The 16,767-nt window shown below is 58.4% G+C and overlaps 1 protein-coding gene across 1 annotated transcript; it reads left to right on the forward strand.

Moving 5' to 3' along the window:
* Positions 1 to 4,225: 4,225 nt before the first annotated feature.
* On the forward strand, positions 4,226 to 6,443 carry LOC128059646 (maestro heat-like repeat family member 5). The gene is made up of 4 exons (XM_052652049.1): positions 4,226 to 4,293; positions 4,459 to 4,558; positions 5,246 to 5,368; positions 6,306 to 6,443. Exons 1-4 carry the CDS (start codon positions 4,244 to 4,246, stop codon positions 6,435 to 6,437), a joined length of 405 nt encoding a protein of 134 aa, XP_052508009.1. The 5' UTR covers positions 4,226 to 4,243; the 3' UTR covers positions 6,438 to 6,443.
* Positions 6,444 to 16,767: the final 10,324 nt, after the last annotated feature.

Consider the following 16,767-nt stretch of genomic DNA (forward strand, 5'->3'; position numbering starts at 1 on the left):
AAGGGCCCCATGGCAGGGATGCATCCCTTCAGGCTCAGAGAGCTCCCAGGAACCAACCTGCAGAGGGCGGGGAGGTCAGCTGGGAAACGTGATAGCACTAAAGAGCCCCCAGCAGCTCCCGCCGCTGCCTGGCCCTGAGCACACCATGTCCCAGCTGCCCCCTGGGCTAATGTGGGGTTTCCAGGAGCCACACCGTGAGGGCCATAGTGTCATGTTAGAAACACAGCCTCAGGCCAGCCCCGGGGTAGCTGAGTCAGCAGTGGGACTCTAACCTGAGTGGTGTGTGAGCTCTGAGATCTGGGGGTGCCGGAGGTCACACTGCCTCCTGAAGTATGTCGAGGGGCAGAAGCTGCGGGGTCAGCTGTCCCCCCAACACTCACCCCAGGGCTCACCTGTCCCCCAGGCTGCTGAGAGGTGCACCTTGCTGGGTATGAGCCCCACTTTACAAGTGACAGGACAGGCAAGAGAAAGACAAGGTTTGCTCACGTCCCGGGCGATGGGATACGAGGCAGGGTTGAGTGTGAATATTGGGGAGAGCTAGCCCAGACAGAACTTCAAGCAGGGACCCCCCCACCATAGGTCACCAGAAGATAGCTGCTGGACCCCCCAGACTAGGGGCTTCCCTGATCCTGCAGAGCCTGGCTACCTCCACTGCCCTGCTGCCCTGGGGTCCTGTCCCAGAGTGGCCAGCCAGCTGGCGGGACTGATCCCCGCCTCCCCAGGCAGGTCATGCCCCTGTGGAAGGCCCTGGCCACCAACAGCCGGCTGGCCCGCAAGGTCATCACACTGCTCTACACGAAGCTGAAGCTGAGGCCCCCCAGGGAGCTCATCAAGGTCCCGGTGCAGGCCGAGCTTGTTTCCTTGCTGGTGAGCCCTTCCCCTGCACCCTACCCCCTGCAAAAGAGTCTGACATTCGGGGACCCTGGGGAGGCCAGGGTGGTCTGGCAGAGGGTCTCCCCGGATGCTGAGTCCCAGGGTGGGGCCAGCTTGAGGCTGGCACCAGACCCTCCTCAGGGACCAAGGGCAGTGCCTGTCCTCCTGCAGGCCCTGGGCACCATTTATGAACTCCTCTACATACGTGAGTACAAGGCCACGGTGCGCTGGGCCTTCGCAGGGATCCTCCTGGGCCTTCTCACCCAGCTCCACTACTTGTTTGAGCTGGATGTGGTGGAGGGCATGTCCGACTACCAGGAGGAGGCCTTGGAGGCCAAGGCCCTCAGCCCCTGCAGGTGAGATGTGAGACTCAGCCTCTGGGCCCAGCCCCCTCTCAGGACCCCAACCCACACCTTCTTTCTGGTTCCTTCCACTCACCCCTAGAAGCCCTGGTGGGCAAAAGGACCGGGGCTAAGGGCTGGGGACCCACCCAAAAAGGATGAGCTCTGGTCCCACCTGGGGGCCCAGGGTGGGGAGCCGGGGACGGAGCAGCAGACGGTGACCCTCCTGCAGGAGGGGCGCGTGGAAGGAGGCTGCTCGCCCCACCCAATTGGGAGAGCGCAGGTTATGCTGGAGAAGTGGGCCCTTGCCCTCTTTCACCCCATCTCAAGACCCTTCTTGCCCCTAGGACATGCCTGGAAGCCCTAAAGGGTCTTTTCTGGACCACCAATTACTGGGAGGTGTTCGCCCACGTCAAGCTGCTAAGGGGCTGGGAGCTCTTTGAGCATTTGGAAACCTACACCGAAGGGGTGACCCTCCTGGCCAGGTAAGCTCCAAGCCTGGGAGGGGCCTGCCCCAGACCGCACCCCTGATGGACACTGTGCCCCCCGCCCTCTGAAACTCCTTATTGGGACCCTGCACTCCAGGCTGAGTCACCTGGGTCATCTCCCTGAGTAAGGAAGGTCTGTTGGGATAGAGGGGTCCCCTTGGCCAAGGAGGGAGACTTCATGTCCCCCTGTCGGCCTCCTCCATCTAACAGGGCCATGGCCCACTACAACTGTGAGGTCAAAGCGGTCTTGGGGCAGGCGGTCATCTTCCTGAAGAGCCCTGAAGAACGGGACAACATCGTAGCCATCCTCATCATCACAGAGGTCAGCCCCTTCCGGCCATGCCTCACCTCTTACCCCTCACCAGTGCCCTCTGGCCCTCAGGACAGAGGATGGACTTCCATCCCTACCCCTGAAATACAGGCCCCATAGCTTACGCCTTCCGTGTCAGATCTCCTTGCTGCCTGCAACCGCTGCCGTGCCTCTAGCCCCGCTGTCTCATGCCCGGCTGCGGGCCCATCTCCCCTGGCAGCCGTAAGAAACTGGTGAGCTGACTGTGCCCCCCCTGCCTAGTTTCTCAGTGGCCAAGAGCTCACCCAGTACATGTCTCGGAGAACCATAGACAGCTTCCTGAACCTGGGCCTCAACAACCCCAACCCGCTGGTGAGGGCCATGAGCCTAAAGGGCCTCTGCAGCAGCCTCATGCAACCTCAGAAGGTGAGGAGGGAGCAAGGAGGAGGCTTCAGGGAGGAGGAGGGCGCGATGGAAAAGAGCCTCCGCCACAGGTCACCTCGGAAGGGGTGGATGAGGAAGGCACGGCAGGCTGGGGCGGGGCAGACGGAGAGGGCTGGGGACACCTTGCTGCACTGCACAGCGCCGCGGGTCCTAGACTTTCTAGACCGAAAGGAGCTCAGCGAATTTGAGGTCTGCGACCCCGGCCTCCTTTCCAGGTAGACATCCCTAACCAGAGGCGTCCGTCCCCGCCAGGTCGTCCGTCCATACTCCACCCAGACACCGAGAGCTCACACTTGCCTCTATGGGGACGCCCTTCCCCCTCCTGCCTTGTGGGCCTCCGGGCACACGTCCTCCTCCAAGACGCTGGGTGGGGGCTGGGGCCGGGTCTCCACTGGGCGTGAAGGGGGTCCAGGAGTGCCGAGGAGAGGCGGCCTCAGCGGGGGACTTTGCCTGGGTATATGGCGCTGGTGGAGAGGTGGGGAAGGGCACCGCGGAGGCCGCTCAGTGGGCCAGCGGGCGGCCGCGTCTCCCGGCAGGTGGTCCTGCTCCGGAACCAGCTGACCGGGCTGCTGGACAGCTTCCTGAAACCCCAGCCCCAGGACCTGCTGGGCCTGATGCAGATCCTGCGTGACGTCCTGCACCAGCTGGGCGCCCAGGGAGTTGGCGCCGTCAGCGTCAAGATGGCTCAGCACCTGCTGCCGCTATTTGAAGCCGTGAGGAATCCAGTGCCCAAGCCTGCCAATCAGAACAGCCAGAGCCACCACACCCCACGCCCACCCCCACCCCTGCCAATCAGAGCAGCCAGAGCAGCGAACACTCTCCAATCAGAGCAGCCAGGGTGGTTAACTCCTGCCAAGCCAGACCCGCCACACACCCTCACCCACCCAACCCCTGCCAATCAGAGCAGCCAGGGCGGTTAACTCCTGCCAATCAGAGCAGCCAGAGAGGTTAACCCCCTCCAATCAGAGCAGCCGAAGGTGCTGCTCTTGGCGTCGTGGATAACGTCCACAGGTGGAGCCCAGCGGGAACCTGGCCCAGGGCAGGACGGTTCTGTGAGGACTTGAAGCTGCCTCAGAGATAGTCATCTGCATTCCTCACCCAGAAGTGGTGGTAGGGTGGGAGCAGAGGGCAGGGCCCGCCTAGGTTCACACGTAGAGAATGAGTGGGGGCAGGGTAAATGATTTCAGGGGTTCTGAATAAATGAGAAGCTTAAGAGTGGTGAGGCTTGAACTGAGGCAGGGCCGCTGGGCCACCAGAAGGACCTCAGGGATTGCGGGCACAGTCCTCGGGGACTGTGGAGGGGTGGGGGTAGGCAGACTGTGCCACCGTTCACACTGTGTCTAGGAGACCTCCAGGGCTGCTGTCCCACGGAGGCCTGGTGAAGCCGGAGGAACTGGGGCGCAGAGTAGGATAGTGAGGTTCCGCACTCAGTGTGGCCCAAGGACAAAGGCACTATTGTCAGCCCCTTGCCATAAAAGGGGAGACTGAGTCATGCACTGAAGAAGCCTTGCTCAGGGTCACAGAGCTAGCGGGTGACAGAGCCAGCTCTGGGGTCTGTGCTCTAACCCCCATCCTAGTCTCCCTGGGAGTTGGAGGTGTGTTTGCTGGCAGCCTGAGGCCTCCAGAGAAATAGCACAGGAGAAACACCGGGGTAAGAGGCCAACCCAGCAGAAGGTGGCAGCTGTGGGAGGGGGCGGCAGGAGCAGGCAGCCAGCCCTTGTGACCCACGCCGGGGCAGCCTGGGCAGCAGGGCCAGGGGGGTGGAGGGAGGGCTTCGGCTCCGCCCTGTGCTGAAGAGAGCGAGCGTGATGGCACCCACCTGCCACTGCCGTCGCTGGGCTGGAACGGAAGGTGAGAGGTGGGTGGCAGCAGGCAGGGCGAGTGGCCTGGTGGGGCTGGGGCTGCAGTGGGGCCTCGGGCACCAGCAGATTGCCTGGCTGAGGGGAAGACCTGCCCGTCTCTGGCAGGAGCAGGAGGGTGTACGTGGCGGAGCCATCTTGCTATATGGAGATGTTATCTACAGTGGTGGCAAGAAGTTCCGGCAGGCGCTCAAGAGCCATGCCTTCCAGGCCCTGGTGCCCCTGCTCTTCCACCTGGCCGACTCCTGCCCTGAGGTGGTCACGGTGAGTGGTCTGGCGTGCCTGTCTTCATCAGCTTGGGTTGAGGTTGTAAGCCGCCACTGGCGTTGTCGCTGAGATCCAGAGCCTGGAAGGGCCAGCCCTTAGGCCGCTCTCCATGGTGTGTGGATGGCCGTCCTCTCCCTGTGGCCTCATGCGGTGGTCCCTCCTTGGTGCCTGTGTCCTGATCGCCCCTCCTTATCAGGACACCAGTCATACTGGATCAAGGCGGCTCTCAGACCTCACCTTCCGTCAGTCACCTCCCTAAGGACCTTTTCTCCAAACACATTCATACCCTAAAGCCCTGGGGTTTAGAACTCCAACACATGGATCTTGGTGACACAATTCTGCCCATCACGGGGACACAGGGACTCTCTAAAGGAGTCGCGAGACCAGGGTCCATGGCTGGTGGGGGCGGGTGAGCAAAAGGCCAACACTTTCCTTGGGTGCCTAGCCCCTGAACTGGGAGACGCACTCAGGGTTGGGAAGGAGGCCTGGGTGGCCAAGGCACCACTGGAACCCTCCTGTGAATGACAACAGGACACCCACGGGTCTCGGGGAGTGAAGACTCTGCCGTGGGGGCCCCACTTCCTGCCATGGTGCAGCTCCCCTGAGGTACAGCTGGGAGGGGGTGCTTGCTGGGCCAGGGAGGGTGCAATGTGGGGGTGATGACCTGTCTCTGGGCACCCACAGAAGACAAAGTTAACCTTCCTGCGCTGCGCCATCCTGCTGAAGTGGGAGTTCCGGAAGGAGCTCTTCAGCAAGTTGGCCTGGGGTCATGGCCCAGGCGCTGAGAACGACATCTTTATCTACATGGTGAGATGCTGGCCCCCCCGGGGGCAGGGTCAAGGAGGTGAGGGAGGTGGAGATGGGCTGGGTGCAGACAAGGTCCCCTGAGGGGTTCCCAGAGTAGGTGGGGCAGCCAGCGCTCCCTCAAGTGCCCTCGCCTTGGTCCTGTGGGTGTTTATTAAATTCCGGCTCTGTGTTGGGTTGGAGACTTCAGCCTCTGGGAGGACGCTGTTGCCTCTCTGCCGTGGCACTCAGGGCCTCCAGGGTGGGCCACGCAGGAAACCGCACCCCTACCATGGGTCTGGACGAGGGGGCCCTGCCGGCAGCAGCCCCACACCACTGTGGAGGGGCCCCGGGGGACATGGCGGCCCCTGACGTCCCAGTGTGCATGTCGGGCAGGCCCTGTAGGTCCCAGCACTGGCAGTGGACCAGACCCCCACCCCGCGCAGAGATGTGTGCGGAGATGGACGTGGACTGGCTGGGGAGAGCAAGAGATGCCGCAGCTCCACAGCTCTGTATTCCGGGCCTGAGGTGATCCCTGCCCCAGCCGTGGCAGTTGCAGGCTCCAGGCGCAGACAGGACCCTGCTCCCCAGCCCAGAGGAATAGCAGGACACCGGCCCGCCACACATGCACCTCTGAACAGAGGAGACCCGCAGGCCACCCGCACCCTGTGGACTCTGATGGCCCAGAGCGCTCCCAGGAGGGGCAGAGGCCACTTCCTGGGAGACATCTGGACCATATGAGGCGGGGGGCGACCGGGAGGCAAGGTCCCACTGGAGATGGGCGTGAGAAGGGCAGTCCAGCAGAGCTGCAGCCCTGCCAGGGGTCCAGATTCCCTGCCCTGGACCAGCCCTGGAGCCAGCCCGGTGTCACGGCCCTTCCCCTTCCAGGCTTGGAAGGCAGGGCCAGGGAGCGCGAGGGCCACTGCCCATTGCCCACCCGTCTCCTTCCTCACCACCCCAGGTAGAGAGCAACTTCAGCAGCTACCACCAGTTTCTGATGCAGGCGCTGGTGTACCTGGACAGCCCCAACAGGTGCCTGAAGCTCACGGCCATGAAGTTCATCGGTAGGTGTGGCCATTGCCGATCCACGTGAAGCCACACTCCTGGGCCTTGGGGTCCACTCAGTCTGCCGGCCGGGCACCTGCCCCTTGTCCTTGCCTGCCTCCTTCAGCGGCCCTCCCCCTCCCCCTTGCAGGGGGTATCCTGCAGGACTACTTCACCGATCTCTGCTTCTACCTGAAGAAGGGCGACGTGAAGACCCTCAAGAAGTGTAAGCGCGGGGCCACCCTGAGCTGCATGGGAACTCTCCTGATGCTGGAACAGCCTCAGCCCCTCCCCAGGGTGGGCTGTCATCTTCCCCTTGAGAACTGATTCCAGGACAGGCCATGACCTATCCCCCGCCACATCCCATGTGGGCCCTGGGGACTGGCTGTGACCCCTCATACCACTCTGATGGAGTCCCCAGAAGGGCAGTGTCTTCAAAGACCGGACTCCCAGGGCAGGTCCTGTCCCCTCCCTCTGCACCTGCCCTCCGCACCATGGCCTGCTGCGCCGTGGCTGGAGGACCCTTGGGTCTCTGCTGCAGACTTCGAGATGCTCAAGCAGGACCCCGACTCCATGAGCCGTAAATTCTACAAGCACTTCTCCGAAGATGTCACTGAACTGTCCCAGTATGTGATGATCTTCTGAGTCAATCTGGGGCTGCCATTGTTTGCAGTTGGTTTTGTTGTGTTGTGTTTTTTGGTTCTGTATTAAATATGAGGAGTTTCTTCTGGCCTCCCTGGGCTCTTCCTACCCTGAGCACTCCTGATGCCCCCTCCTCAGCCAGGGCCCGGCAGCCTCCCCTCCAGACCCAAATGCTAACTGGCCCTGGACCCAAAGGGCCGGCAACACAGGGTCCTCAGCATCTTGCCTGGGCGTCTCCTTTGGCTGCGTGAGCCAGGCACTCCCCCGAGGGCACTGGGCCTGGAGCCTCAGGGGTCACCTTGGCACCCCCTCCTCACCCTTCCCCGGCCTTTCCAGATCCCACGATGCTTCCTCCCAACTGCTAGAGTCTTCCACGTGCCTCACTCTGGTCCAGGCCCTGAGCTCCTCACCTTCCTGTGCCGACCTCCTGCTAAATGAGCATCCCACCCCTGCCCATCCTGCCCTCAGGATCCTGTTTTAATTCTGAAGTGTGGCCCCGGGACCCTCGGCAAGTTGGTCCCCACCTTCTACCGCCTTTTGGCCGAAGTCTTTCCCCTGCCTCTGCAGAGTCTAGGGGCCCTGCCCAGCCCTGTCCAGGGTGGCCATCCTTCCCAGCCCAGACTTTACCCCTTCCCCTTCGAAGTCTTCCCTCCTGCCAGGGGCCTTTGGCTGAGCCCAGCGAAGACCCTGAGCATCAGCAGTTGGGGGGAGGTGGTGTGGAGCCACAGGAACCAAGGGCAGAGCGTGTCTTCTGAAAGAAGAGGGTGGGCAGTGTGGAGTGCTCCCAAGGTTGGGGGTAAGGAAGGCAGAAGGACGCAGGTCTTCCCAAGGTCACTTTAGGGGCAGCAGATGGGACAGAAGATAAAGGGAGAGAGTCTAGTCTCCATGGTATGCAGACTAGATGCTCTGAAGACACCTCCCGCCAAAATACAACCGGATCTTGGATAAGTTACAATAACTGTACTTTTTAATGTATGGCTGCCTCTCAAAAGCACTGGTGTCAACAAGTGGAGAGCAGTCTGACCCTTGGACGACTAGAATACACATATCTGATAACCCAGCAATTCCACTCCCACGTTTACAAAACAAAGCGATCCTTGTCCAAGTCCGAAAGTGCAGAGCAGTGCTTGTGATGGTGGGATATTTGAGACATGGGCACACGGGCCACATCCATCTCCCTTGGATGTGACAGTGAGTTTTTAGATAGAACACAAAAGTATAATCCATGGAGGAAAAAATGATGCTAATTTTTTTTAATTTAAAAATTTAATTTAAAAAATTTTTTAAATTAAAAAATCCTGCTCTGTAAAAGATACTGTTGAAAGATTGAAGAGACCAGTCAGAGACTGGAAGAAAATACTGGCAAAACACATATCTGATAAAGGATGTCTAAAACATACGGGGAACTGAAACTCAGCAATAAGAAAATCAACACTTCTGTGTCCCTCTTGTGTGACGGTTGTGAGGGTCTCAGTCCAGACCTCACCCCAGTCTTACTTGGCTGTGAGAGTCGTATGTTGTTGAAACCCATCAAATGCTTAAAATGGGTGATGCTTATTATATATACATTGTATCTCAATAAAGTTAAATAAAAATATAAAATTCAAGAACGCACATCACAGTTTTTACGCACAGAGAGTGTTGTTATGTATAGCTTCATATAATCTGTGATACACATTCAGCAGTATTTTTTATTAAAAGAAACCAAGTCAAGAAAAAAAAAAAGAGAGAAATAGCAGATCAGATGCACACATAGCAACCCAGATGGATCTTTGAGAAAAAAAAAATGCTTAGTGGAAAAAAGTGGAAAACAAAATTGAGATATATAGCAATATAATTTAAATAAATTTAAAATATGTACCCTTTTATTACCATGGTTATAGAAGATGTTCACATTACAGGAAGCTTGCAAAGGGTATAAGGAACCTCTATACTGTCTCGGCAACTCTTCTGTAAGCTTATTTCAGAATAAAAAACTTACAGAAAACACTTTTTTTTTTTTCTCCCTAAGAGCACTTACAAACAAAAAAGGCACATTAACTAAACTAGAGTAGCTGCTTATCGGTTGGTGGGAGGATTATGGGGGTAAAGAAGAATAAATAAACACGTTAATAAGCCAGAGTGGGACTTGCGTGGGCAGTGGTGATAACGTGCCAGACCTTAATCCTCTGTGGAAAGAAGAGTTTACCATCAACAGATTGAGGGGCTTAGGAAAACATACTCCAGGAGGAAGGAATGGAACCTAAAATACCCTGGTGCGATAGGGTGATTTATAATAAGAAACACACACTTGGTCTTCTTCTCTCTTCTGGCACAGAGTGCCCCAAACCCTTGCAAGGTCATAAGTGATCAGATTGAAAGAGTCTTTCTGCATGTCAAAGAGGTGGTTTCTGGACACACCAGAGGAGAGGGCTGGTTGCCAGGAGAGTCGACCTTGGGACCAGGGGGAACTGTGAACCTACCCCCAGCTCTGGGGAGGGGAGAGGGCTGGAGGTGGCATCTATGGCCAGAGGCCAGGGCTTTAATCAATACTGTCTCTGTGATGGAGCCTCCATACAAGCCCAAAGGCAGGGATTCGGAGAACGTCCGCGCTGGTGAACACGTGATGATGGAGAAGAGAGGGCGGAAGCTCCAGCCCTTTCCCCATGGCTTTCCCTGTGCATTCTCCATCGGGCTATTCCCGAGCCTTGTCCTATTACCTTAACCAGTGATGCAGCCAGTAAAATGGAGCTCTGAGTCCTGCGAGCAGCTTGGGCATACCCACCAAACCCAGGCGGGGGCCTGGGAGCTCTGGATCGCAGCTGTTGCTCAGAGGCACAGGTGACTACCTGGACTTGAGGCTGGCGTCTGAAGTGTGTGTGGAGGGAGTAGCCATGTGGGCCTGAGGTCTTAACCTGTGGCACATGACGCTGCCGCAGAGAGAGGGTCAGAGCTGAGCTGAACTGGAGGACAGCCAGCTGATGCATAGAGCACGGCCTGTTGGTGGTGTGGGAGAAACCCCCCGTGCACACCCATGAGTCGGAATTGGTGCAGAATCCAGTTAAGTGGTGAGCCGAGAGACTGTTATACACATACGTAAATATAACCAAATGCTGTCTGTTTTTAAAAAAGATAATGCCGTGCCTGCATGCTTAGTCGTGTCTGACTCTTGGCGACCCTTTGGACTGTAGCCCGCCAGGCTCCTCTGTCCATGGAGCTTTCCAGGCAAGAATACTGGAGCGGGTTGCCATTTCCTTCTCCAGGGGATCTCCCTGACCCAGGAATCAAACCCACATCTCCTGTGTCTCCTGCTTTGCAGGCGGATTCTTTACCTGCTGGGCCATCAGGGAAGCCACAAAAAGATAATAATATCTAATTAAAGGCAGTAGAAAAATACAGAATGAAAATAATAGAAAATATTACCATGTAAGCCCCAAGAAAGTAAGTGTTCCAAGGTCCTTGTGTTGTATGAAAGGGGGGGTTAATATACTGATAAATTTTGGTCCTTAAGTCAAATAACTGGTTATATTTCAACATCTGAAAGGTAAGCTGAAAGGAAATAGAATCTGTATAGTTTACCAACCAATAAAAGATAAAAGTGGACTAAAAATAAATGTGTTAAATGTAACCACTCTAAAAATCAAGAAAGAAGGTATTTTTTTTTAAAGTAGCGTGAAAACAGGACAAATATAGAACACTAAAGAAGATGGGGAAACAAGTCCAAAGATGTTGGTAATTACAAAAAATATGATTAAAACACAAAACCCAGAGTCTGTTCTTTATAACTGAAAAACAAAAGAAAAGAGAGAAGGCGCAGTTCAAACAACTGGGCACTACCAAGGGGACCCAGCTAGACTCTTCAGAAGTCCGAAAAGGAGAGAACAAGATGAGCAATTCAGTTCTAATACATTTGAAAACGTAGTTGGAATAGATGGGTTTCTAAAAATATATAGCGTGCTAAAAGTGACTAAGGAAGAACTAGAAAGCCTGACTAGTTCTATAATTAAATGCTGATGAGCAGGACTAGTTAAGGGGAGACGGGGAAGAGTCGCGTGAGCCAGGGAGGCAGATTCCTGGAGACGGAGGTGGAGAGGGAGTCAGGGTGGGGGTGGGTCCCGGCTGGAGGAGAAGCGAGGAGAAGTGAGGTTGCCCTCCTGCTTGAGACCCCTGTCAGGGCCAGGCCGGGGCCCAGGCGAGATGGACCTCCCCTGGTGCCCGGGGCCAGCGCTGTGCTGAGAGCACCGCAGCTGCAGCTGAGACCCAGGCTGGGGGCACCACTGACTCGTTCCTGCGACTCCGGGCAAGCTGCCCAGCCTCCCTGCAGGCCAGTCTCCTCTTCCGCAAAGGGGGACGTGAGTAACAGCACTGGATGCCTGCTGTCCCGCCTGCCCTCTGTCCTGACAGGGAGTCTTGTGAAGGCTCAGGTCCTCACTGATGGCTACCTTCTCCGGGAGCCCTGCACCCACCGCGACAGTCCCTGCAGGCCTGGGGTGCACGGCGGGGGCAGTGTCAATGGGCCAATTTGCCCGGACTGAGCCTGCCTCAGCCTCGACTGTCCGGAGTGGCCCCTGCCCTGGGCGTGGGCTTCCAGTCCGCAGCCTGGACCCCACCTCGGCCTGTTCTGCCCACTCGGCTCACTGTGCTGTCCCTCTTCCCAGCGCACGCCCGGAGGCAGGTAGAGGTGGCCTGTGCAGCCTCCCTGTGCGCTCTGGTGGGCCTGCTCCCCCAGGTTCTGTCACTACCCCAGCTGTTGGGAGAGCAGGCCTGCTCTAAGGGGGACCGGACCCCCAGGCCAAAGCCTGATCACTCTGGGGACACTCAGGACCAGGGAGGGGCAAGGATGGGGAACTCCAGCCAGACTGGGGCTAGAAAAGCCTCTCTCTCCTCCCAAGGGCTGATACCCCATCAGCAGCCTCTGAGCCTATGTTCAGAAGGCCCACCTGGGTGCCCAGCTACCCACCCCGCCCACCTGCAGGCTCAGCCTGTCCCCTCCCCAGGTTGTCTGCGCTGGCTCTCAGGGTCCCACCCTCTCCTCCTAAGAATCAGCACCCAGCCCCACCTCGTCCCTCCCCTTCCCTGCCCTGCACCCCTGCCCACCCTCCTCCAGCCCGAGGCTGGCCTTTAGCGGGGACCAGGGTGGAGGCTGTCAATCGCTTCCCCACTAGGGGCTGGGGGCCTCTGAGCCTGGAAAGGATCTCAGGGGGTCTGGAAGGACATAGGAGCGAGGCAGGGCACGGGGCCACAGACACAGAGAGCTAGTGAGTGGACAGGCCCCCGAGGCCATGGGCAGCGCAGCTGTCCTGGCACCCCGACCTCCAGGCCCCCCCACCTACCATCTGCCCCCCAAGGAACTCCGAGTGACAGAGGGGGAGGGAGCCCATGGGGGCTCCGCCTTCTGCCTCTTCCCAACTCCCCTTCCAGGGTGGGGTCCATATGGTGTTCCCAGGGAGCCATCTGAGCCCAGCAACACCTCCTCCGCCTTCCTGGGGTGACTACCATCCCCCACCCCACCCCACCCCCTCTCTGGGCGCTGGCTCTCCCCATCCCGTCAGGGTGCCCGCTGGCTGGGAGGCCAGGCTTGGGCGTGGGGTGCGGGACGTGGGGAGGCAGAGGCCCTGCCCTCCCGTCCCCCGGGCCTGGGGAGGGGCCTGGGCCGGACTGTGCTGACTCCCCACGGGTGAGCCCGGGTTTACAGACAGAGGAGTCTCAGGTTCCGTATTTCCAAACTCTGGGACCAGAGCACTTCCACCAGGCAGCCGCGCCCAGCCTGGCAGGCTCCAGGCGTCTAGCCTGAGTGGACAGCCAGGCCCCCGGCCTGCGCCCGGCCCCAGGCCCGACCACCCTCTGGGGCAGCCCTGGGGCTGGCAGTCCTGGGGGCGAGGCTGGCGAGCCGCGCAGCTGGGCGATGACGTGAGCAGAGCCGGCGGGCGCTGCTTCCGCCTCTGCCGAGGCCTTATTTGGAGACGCTTCCGCTCCAAGTAGGGCCGTGACTGGCACACTCAGAGCTATTCAGAGGCGCCCCTCCTCGCCTGGCTATTTTTAGGGCCTGAGAAAATAAGTCGGGGAGCCCACTGCTCCCCGGGCCTGGAGAAGTGCCGAGCCAGAACGCTGGCCCGGGAAGGGGGTCTCGGCTGAGCCTCAGGGGAGACCGAGGACCAGCGGGGAGGGGCCTGCCCGAGGTCGAGGCTGCCTGCTCTGGCAGACCCACGGCCAGGAGCAGGGGCCACCATCGGCTTGCCCTGCCTGGGGGAGTCTCACTGCCTTGGGCCCCTCTGCAGGCCTCTCTGAGCAGACCCGGGCAGGGGCATGGATGCTGCAGTGGGTAGGGGGGTAGCAGGAGGGGGGACATGCCAGAGGAGGTCCTGCTGGGGCCAGAGTCAGCCCACTGTCTCCCTGGGGGCTGCAGAGAGAGGACTGTGGAATCCCAGGGGCTCCGAGCCCTCCCAGGCTACAGGCAGCGGGTGCCAGACATGGAGCATGGCTGGGGCCTTGTACCACACCACTCTGAGTTTCGAGGTGGCTCCAGGCAGAGCCGTGGTCCCCTCCCCAGGGCCTAGGGGTGGGGTTTTCTCAGAATAAGGCCTTCAGTCAAGACACCTGCTGGGGCCTGGGGAATTCAGCGGGAGGCCCGGTCCCCCAGATTTTACCTCTGTCAGAAAGTGTGGATGGCCTGGTCACCTCCCAGGGAGGCAGGATGGCTGAGGCAGGGGTGGGTGGCACATTCTGGGCTTCTTAAGTGGCACTCCAGCTGCCCTGTCACCTCGGGGATCCATGTGGAGAAGGTTCAGGGAGGCAGCGGTTCTCGGGGCCCTCTCTTCCCCGACAGGCCCTAGTTTCAAGAGGTCACCATGAGCAGGTGGAGCAGGACTGGGAAGGACAGTGGAAGCCAGCGGAAGGTTCTGGAACTATCCCTGGAGTAGGAAGCACACTGGATTTGTGTGGGAAGCCTCGGGGTGGAGGGGTCGATCATTCCTCTTGAATGAGACGCAGAGGGGACAGTGGAGGCTAGGGGTGCCCCCCTGGTGGTCATGAGCAGCCCAGACGGCGATGGGGGAGACGAGAACTAAGCGGGTCAGCCGCTGGGGGCAGGAAGCGTTCCCACTGCAGCATGAGGTTAGACCACAGGGAGGACTTCCTGACAGCAAGTGTGTCTGTGCTGGACGGGGGCCAGGAAGTGCAGAGGGGGAGAGGCAGGTGGGAAGACTTAGCCAGAAAAAGCCTCTACCTGCCTGGAAGCGGGCCCACCCCAGGGAAGGGAGGGGGCCTTGTTGGATGTCCCTCCGAGCCTGCACTGTTGGTGCTGGTGACAGAAAGGGAGTGAGCAGACGGAAGCCAGGTGAGGAGGAGCCGCCTCCCGTCTCAGGAGTGTGGGTGCTGGTGAAATGTCGGCTCCTGATGCCTCCACCCCCAGGTGACTCAGAGGCTGTAGTCACTGTCCTTATGCATCCCTCCTTCTACCTGTCAACCCATTTGCCCTCCAGATGCTCCCAGTCTGTAGGCGTGGGGGACAAGGTGACCTGGTGAGATTCTGCTTTTCAATCCCAGAAGCCCCACCATCAGCAACATAGATCATGGTGACGGCCATCTTAGGCATCACCAGCACCAAAATCACTCCCACCACCATCACTACCTCCATCTCCATCTCCAACTTCACCACCATCACCATCTGCATCCTCCCCACCATCACTACCCCCATCTCCAACTCCTCCATCACCGTCACTACCTCCATCTCCAGCTCCACCACCATCATCATCACTACCTCCATCTCCAACTCCACCATCACCATAACTACCACCATCTCCATCTCCAACTTCACCACCATCACCATCTGCATCCTCCCCACCATCACTACCCCCATCTCTAACTCCTCCATCACCGTCACTACCTCCATCTCCGACTCCACCATCACCATAACTACCACCATCTCCATCTCCAGCTCCACCATCATCACCATCACTACCTCCATCTCCATCTCCACCATCACCATAACTACCACCATCTCCATCTCCAACTCCACCACCATCACCATGATTACCTCCATCAATACTCCACCATCACAGTCATGGCCTCCATATCCAGCTCCACTGTCATCACCATCACTACCTCCATCTCCAACTCCACCACCATCATCATCACTACCTCCATCTCCAACTCCACCATCACCATAACTACCACCATCTCCATCTCCAACTCCACCACCATCACCATGATTACCTCCATCAATACTCCACCATCACAGTCATGGCCTCCATATCCAGCTCCACTGTCATCACCATCACTACCTCCATCTCCAACTCCACCACCATCACCATCACTACCTCCACCTCCATCTCCAACTTCACCACCATCACCATCTGCATCCTCCCCACCATCACTAGCTCCATCTCCAGCTCCACCACCATCACCATCAGTATCCCCACCACAATAACTACCTCCGTCTCCAGCTCCACCACCATCACCATCAGTTTCCCCACCACCATCACCATCAGTTTCCCCACCACCATCACCATCAGTTTCCCCACCACCATAACTACCTCCGTCTCTGACTCCACCACCACCGTCACTATCTCCATCTCCAGCTCCATCCACAAAACTGTCACCACCACCCTGGGCTGCACACGTTCCTGCCCATTGTAGTAACCACCACCGTGCCCAGCCCCACCCCTCTCCCTTGGGCACGGTGGTGCTGCTTAAGGCAGGCGAAGGGCAGCAGAGCTGATGTTCTTGGCTTCACGAGCGACAGGTTACATGGCTGCCCATGGGTAACCCACCTGTAAGGGCAAGTATTCGGGAATTAGAGCCCGGAGAGTGGGGCTTAGATGCACCCTCACACTCACCACCCAGAGGGACTGGCAAGATCTCTTTCCCCCGAGTCTCGGCGTCCTCTTGTGCAGAAGTCCCCATCAGGGGCACAGCATTCCGAACAGCTGGAGGAATAGAGGGGGCAAGCTGAAGGCTGCAGTGGTCCCTGACCCAGCTCTGAGCACCTCATGCCCTTGGACCTGAAACGCTGCCCAGCACGGGGCTCACCCCAAGGTCATGGATGGCAGACTCAGGCCGGGCCCTCGGGTTTTGATGAGTCTTGTGGAACCCTTCCTGGTGGGCTTCTTGCAGTGAAAGCCAGGGAGCAGAGAGCATCAATGTGCTGGTCACCATTCCAGGCTGTCAAGAGCACTGAAGAGCTGTGAGCATGGGGCCCAGGCAGGATAATGTGTGGCCTCTCTTGGAAGACATGGCCTTCTTACAAAGAGGGGCCAGGATTGAGGGGAAACTGGGGGCGTCTGGTCACAGGTTGATCCAGATTCTGGTTGCTTTGAGCCCTGGCCCTGGTCATATGCTGACACTGACTTTCATTACACGCTGAGCCTTGACCTTGCTCGTATGCTGAGCCCTGAGCCTGACCTCACACTAAATCTTGACCCTGGTCGCACTCCAAGCCCTGACACCAGTGGCTCACGCCATCTGAGTCTTTCCTTCTGTGTGCATGGAGTGGGTGGCTTGGGTTCCATTTTGTCTTTAGTGCTTTTCCTTCAGTTTTTCCTTTGCGTATGGTTCTGGGCACAAACAGGACAGGGAAGATCAGGGAACTGGCCGAAACTTGTGCTGGTCACTCCACGGTGATGTTGGTGAGCCCTCTGCAGAACCCGACTTGCACACCCTGGCCCCATGCTCTGTGCCTCCTTCCCCGGGGGTGTTGCTGGGGCCCACTTCCTCCACCTGGACACCCTGCTCCTAGGGTGTCCTTGGGTGTCCGGCTT

Source organism: Budorcas taxicolor, chromosome 14 (genome assembly GCF_023091745.1).
Source record: "Budorcas taxicolor isolate Tak-1 chromosome 14, Takin1.1, whole genome shotgun sequence".
Lineage (NCBI taxonomy): Eukaryota > Metazoa > Chordata > Mammalia > Artiodactyla > Bovidae > Budorcas > Budorcas taxicolor.

Coding starts and splice junctions, on each gene's coding strand:
- LOC128059646 (XM_052652049.1), top strand. CDS start 4,244: ATGGCACCCACCTGCCACTGCCGTCGCTGGGCTGGAACGGAAGGTGAG. Junction 4,294..4,458: donor GCTGGAACGGAAGGTGAGAG/GTGGGTGGCAGC, acceptor TGTTATCTACAG/TGGTGGCAAGAAGTTCCGGC. Junction 5,369..6,305: donor ACGACATCTTTATCTACATG/GTGAGATGCTGG, acceptor TCACCACCCCAG/GTAGAGAGCAACTTCAGCAG.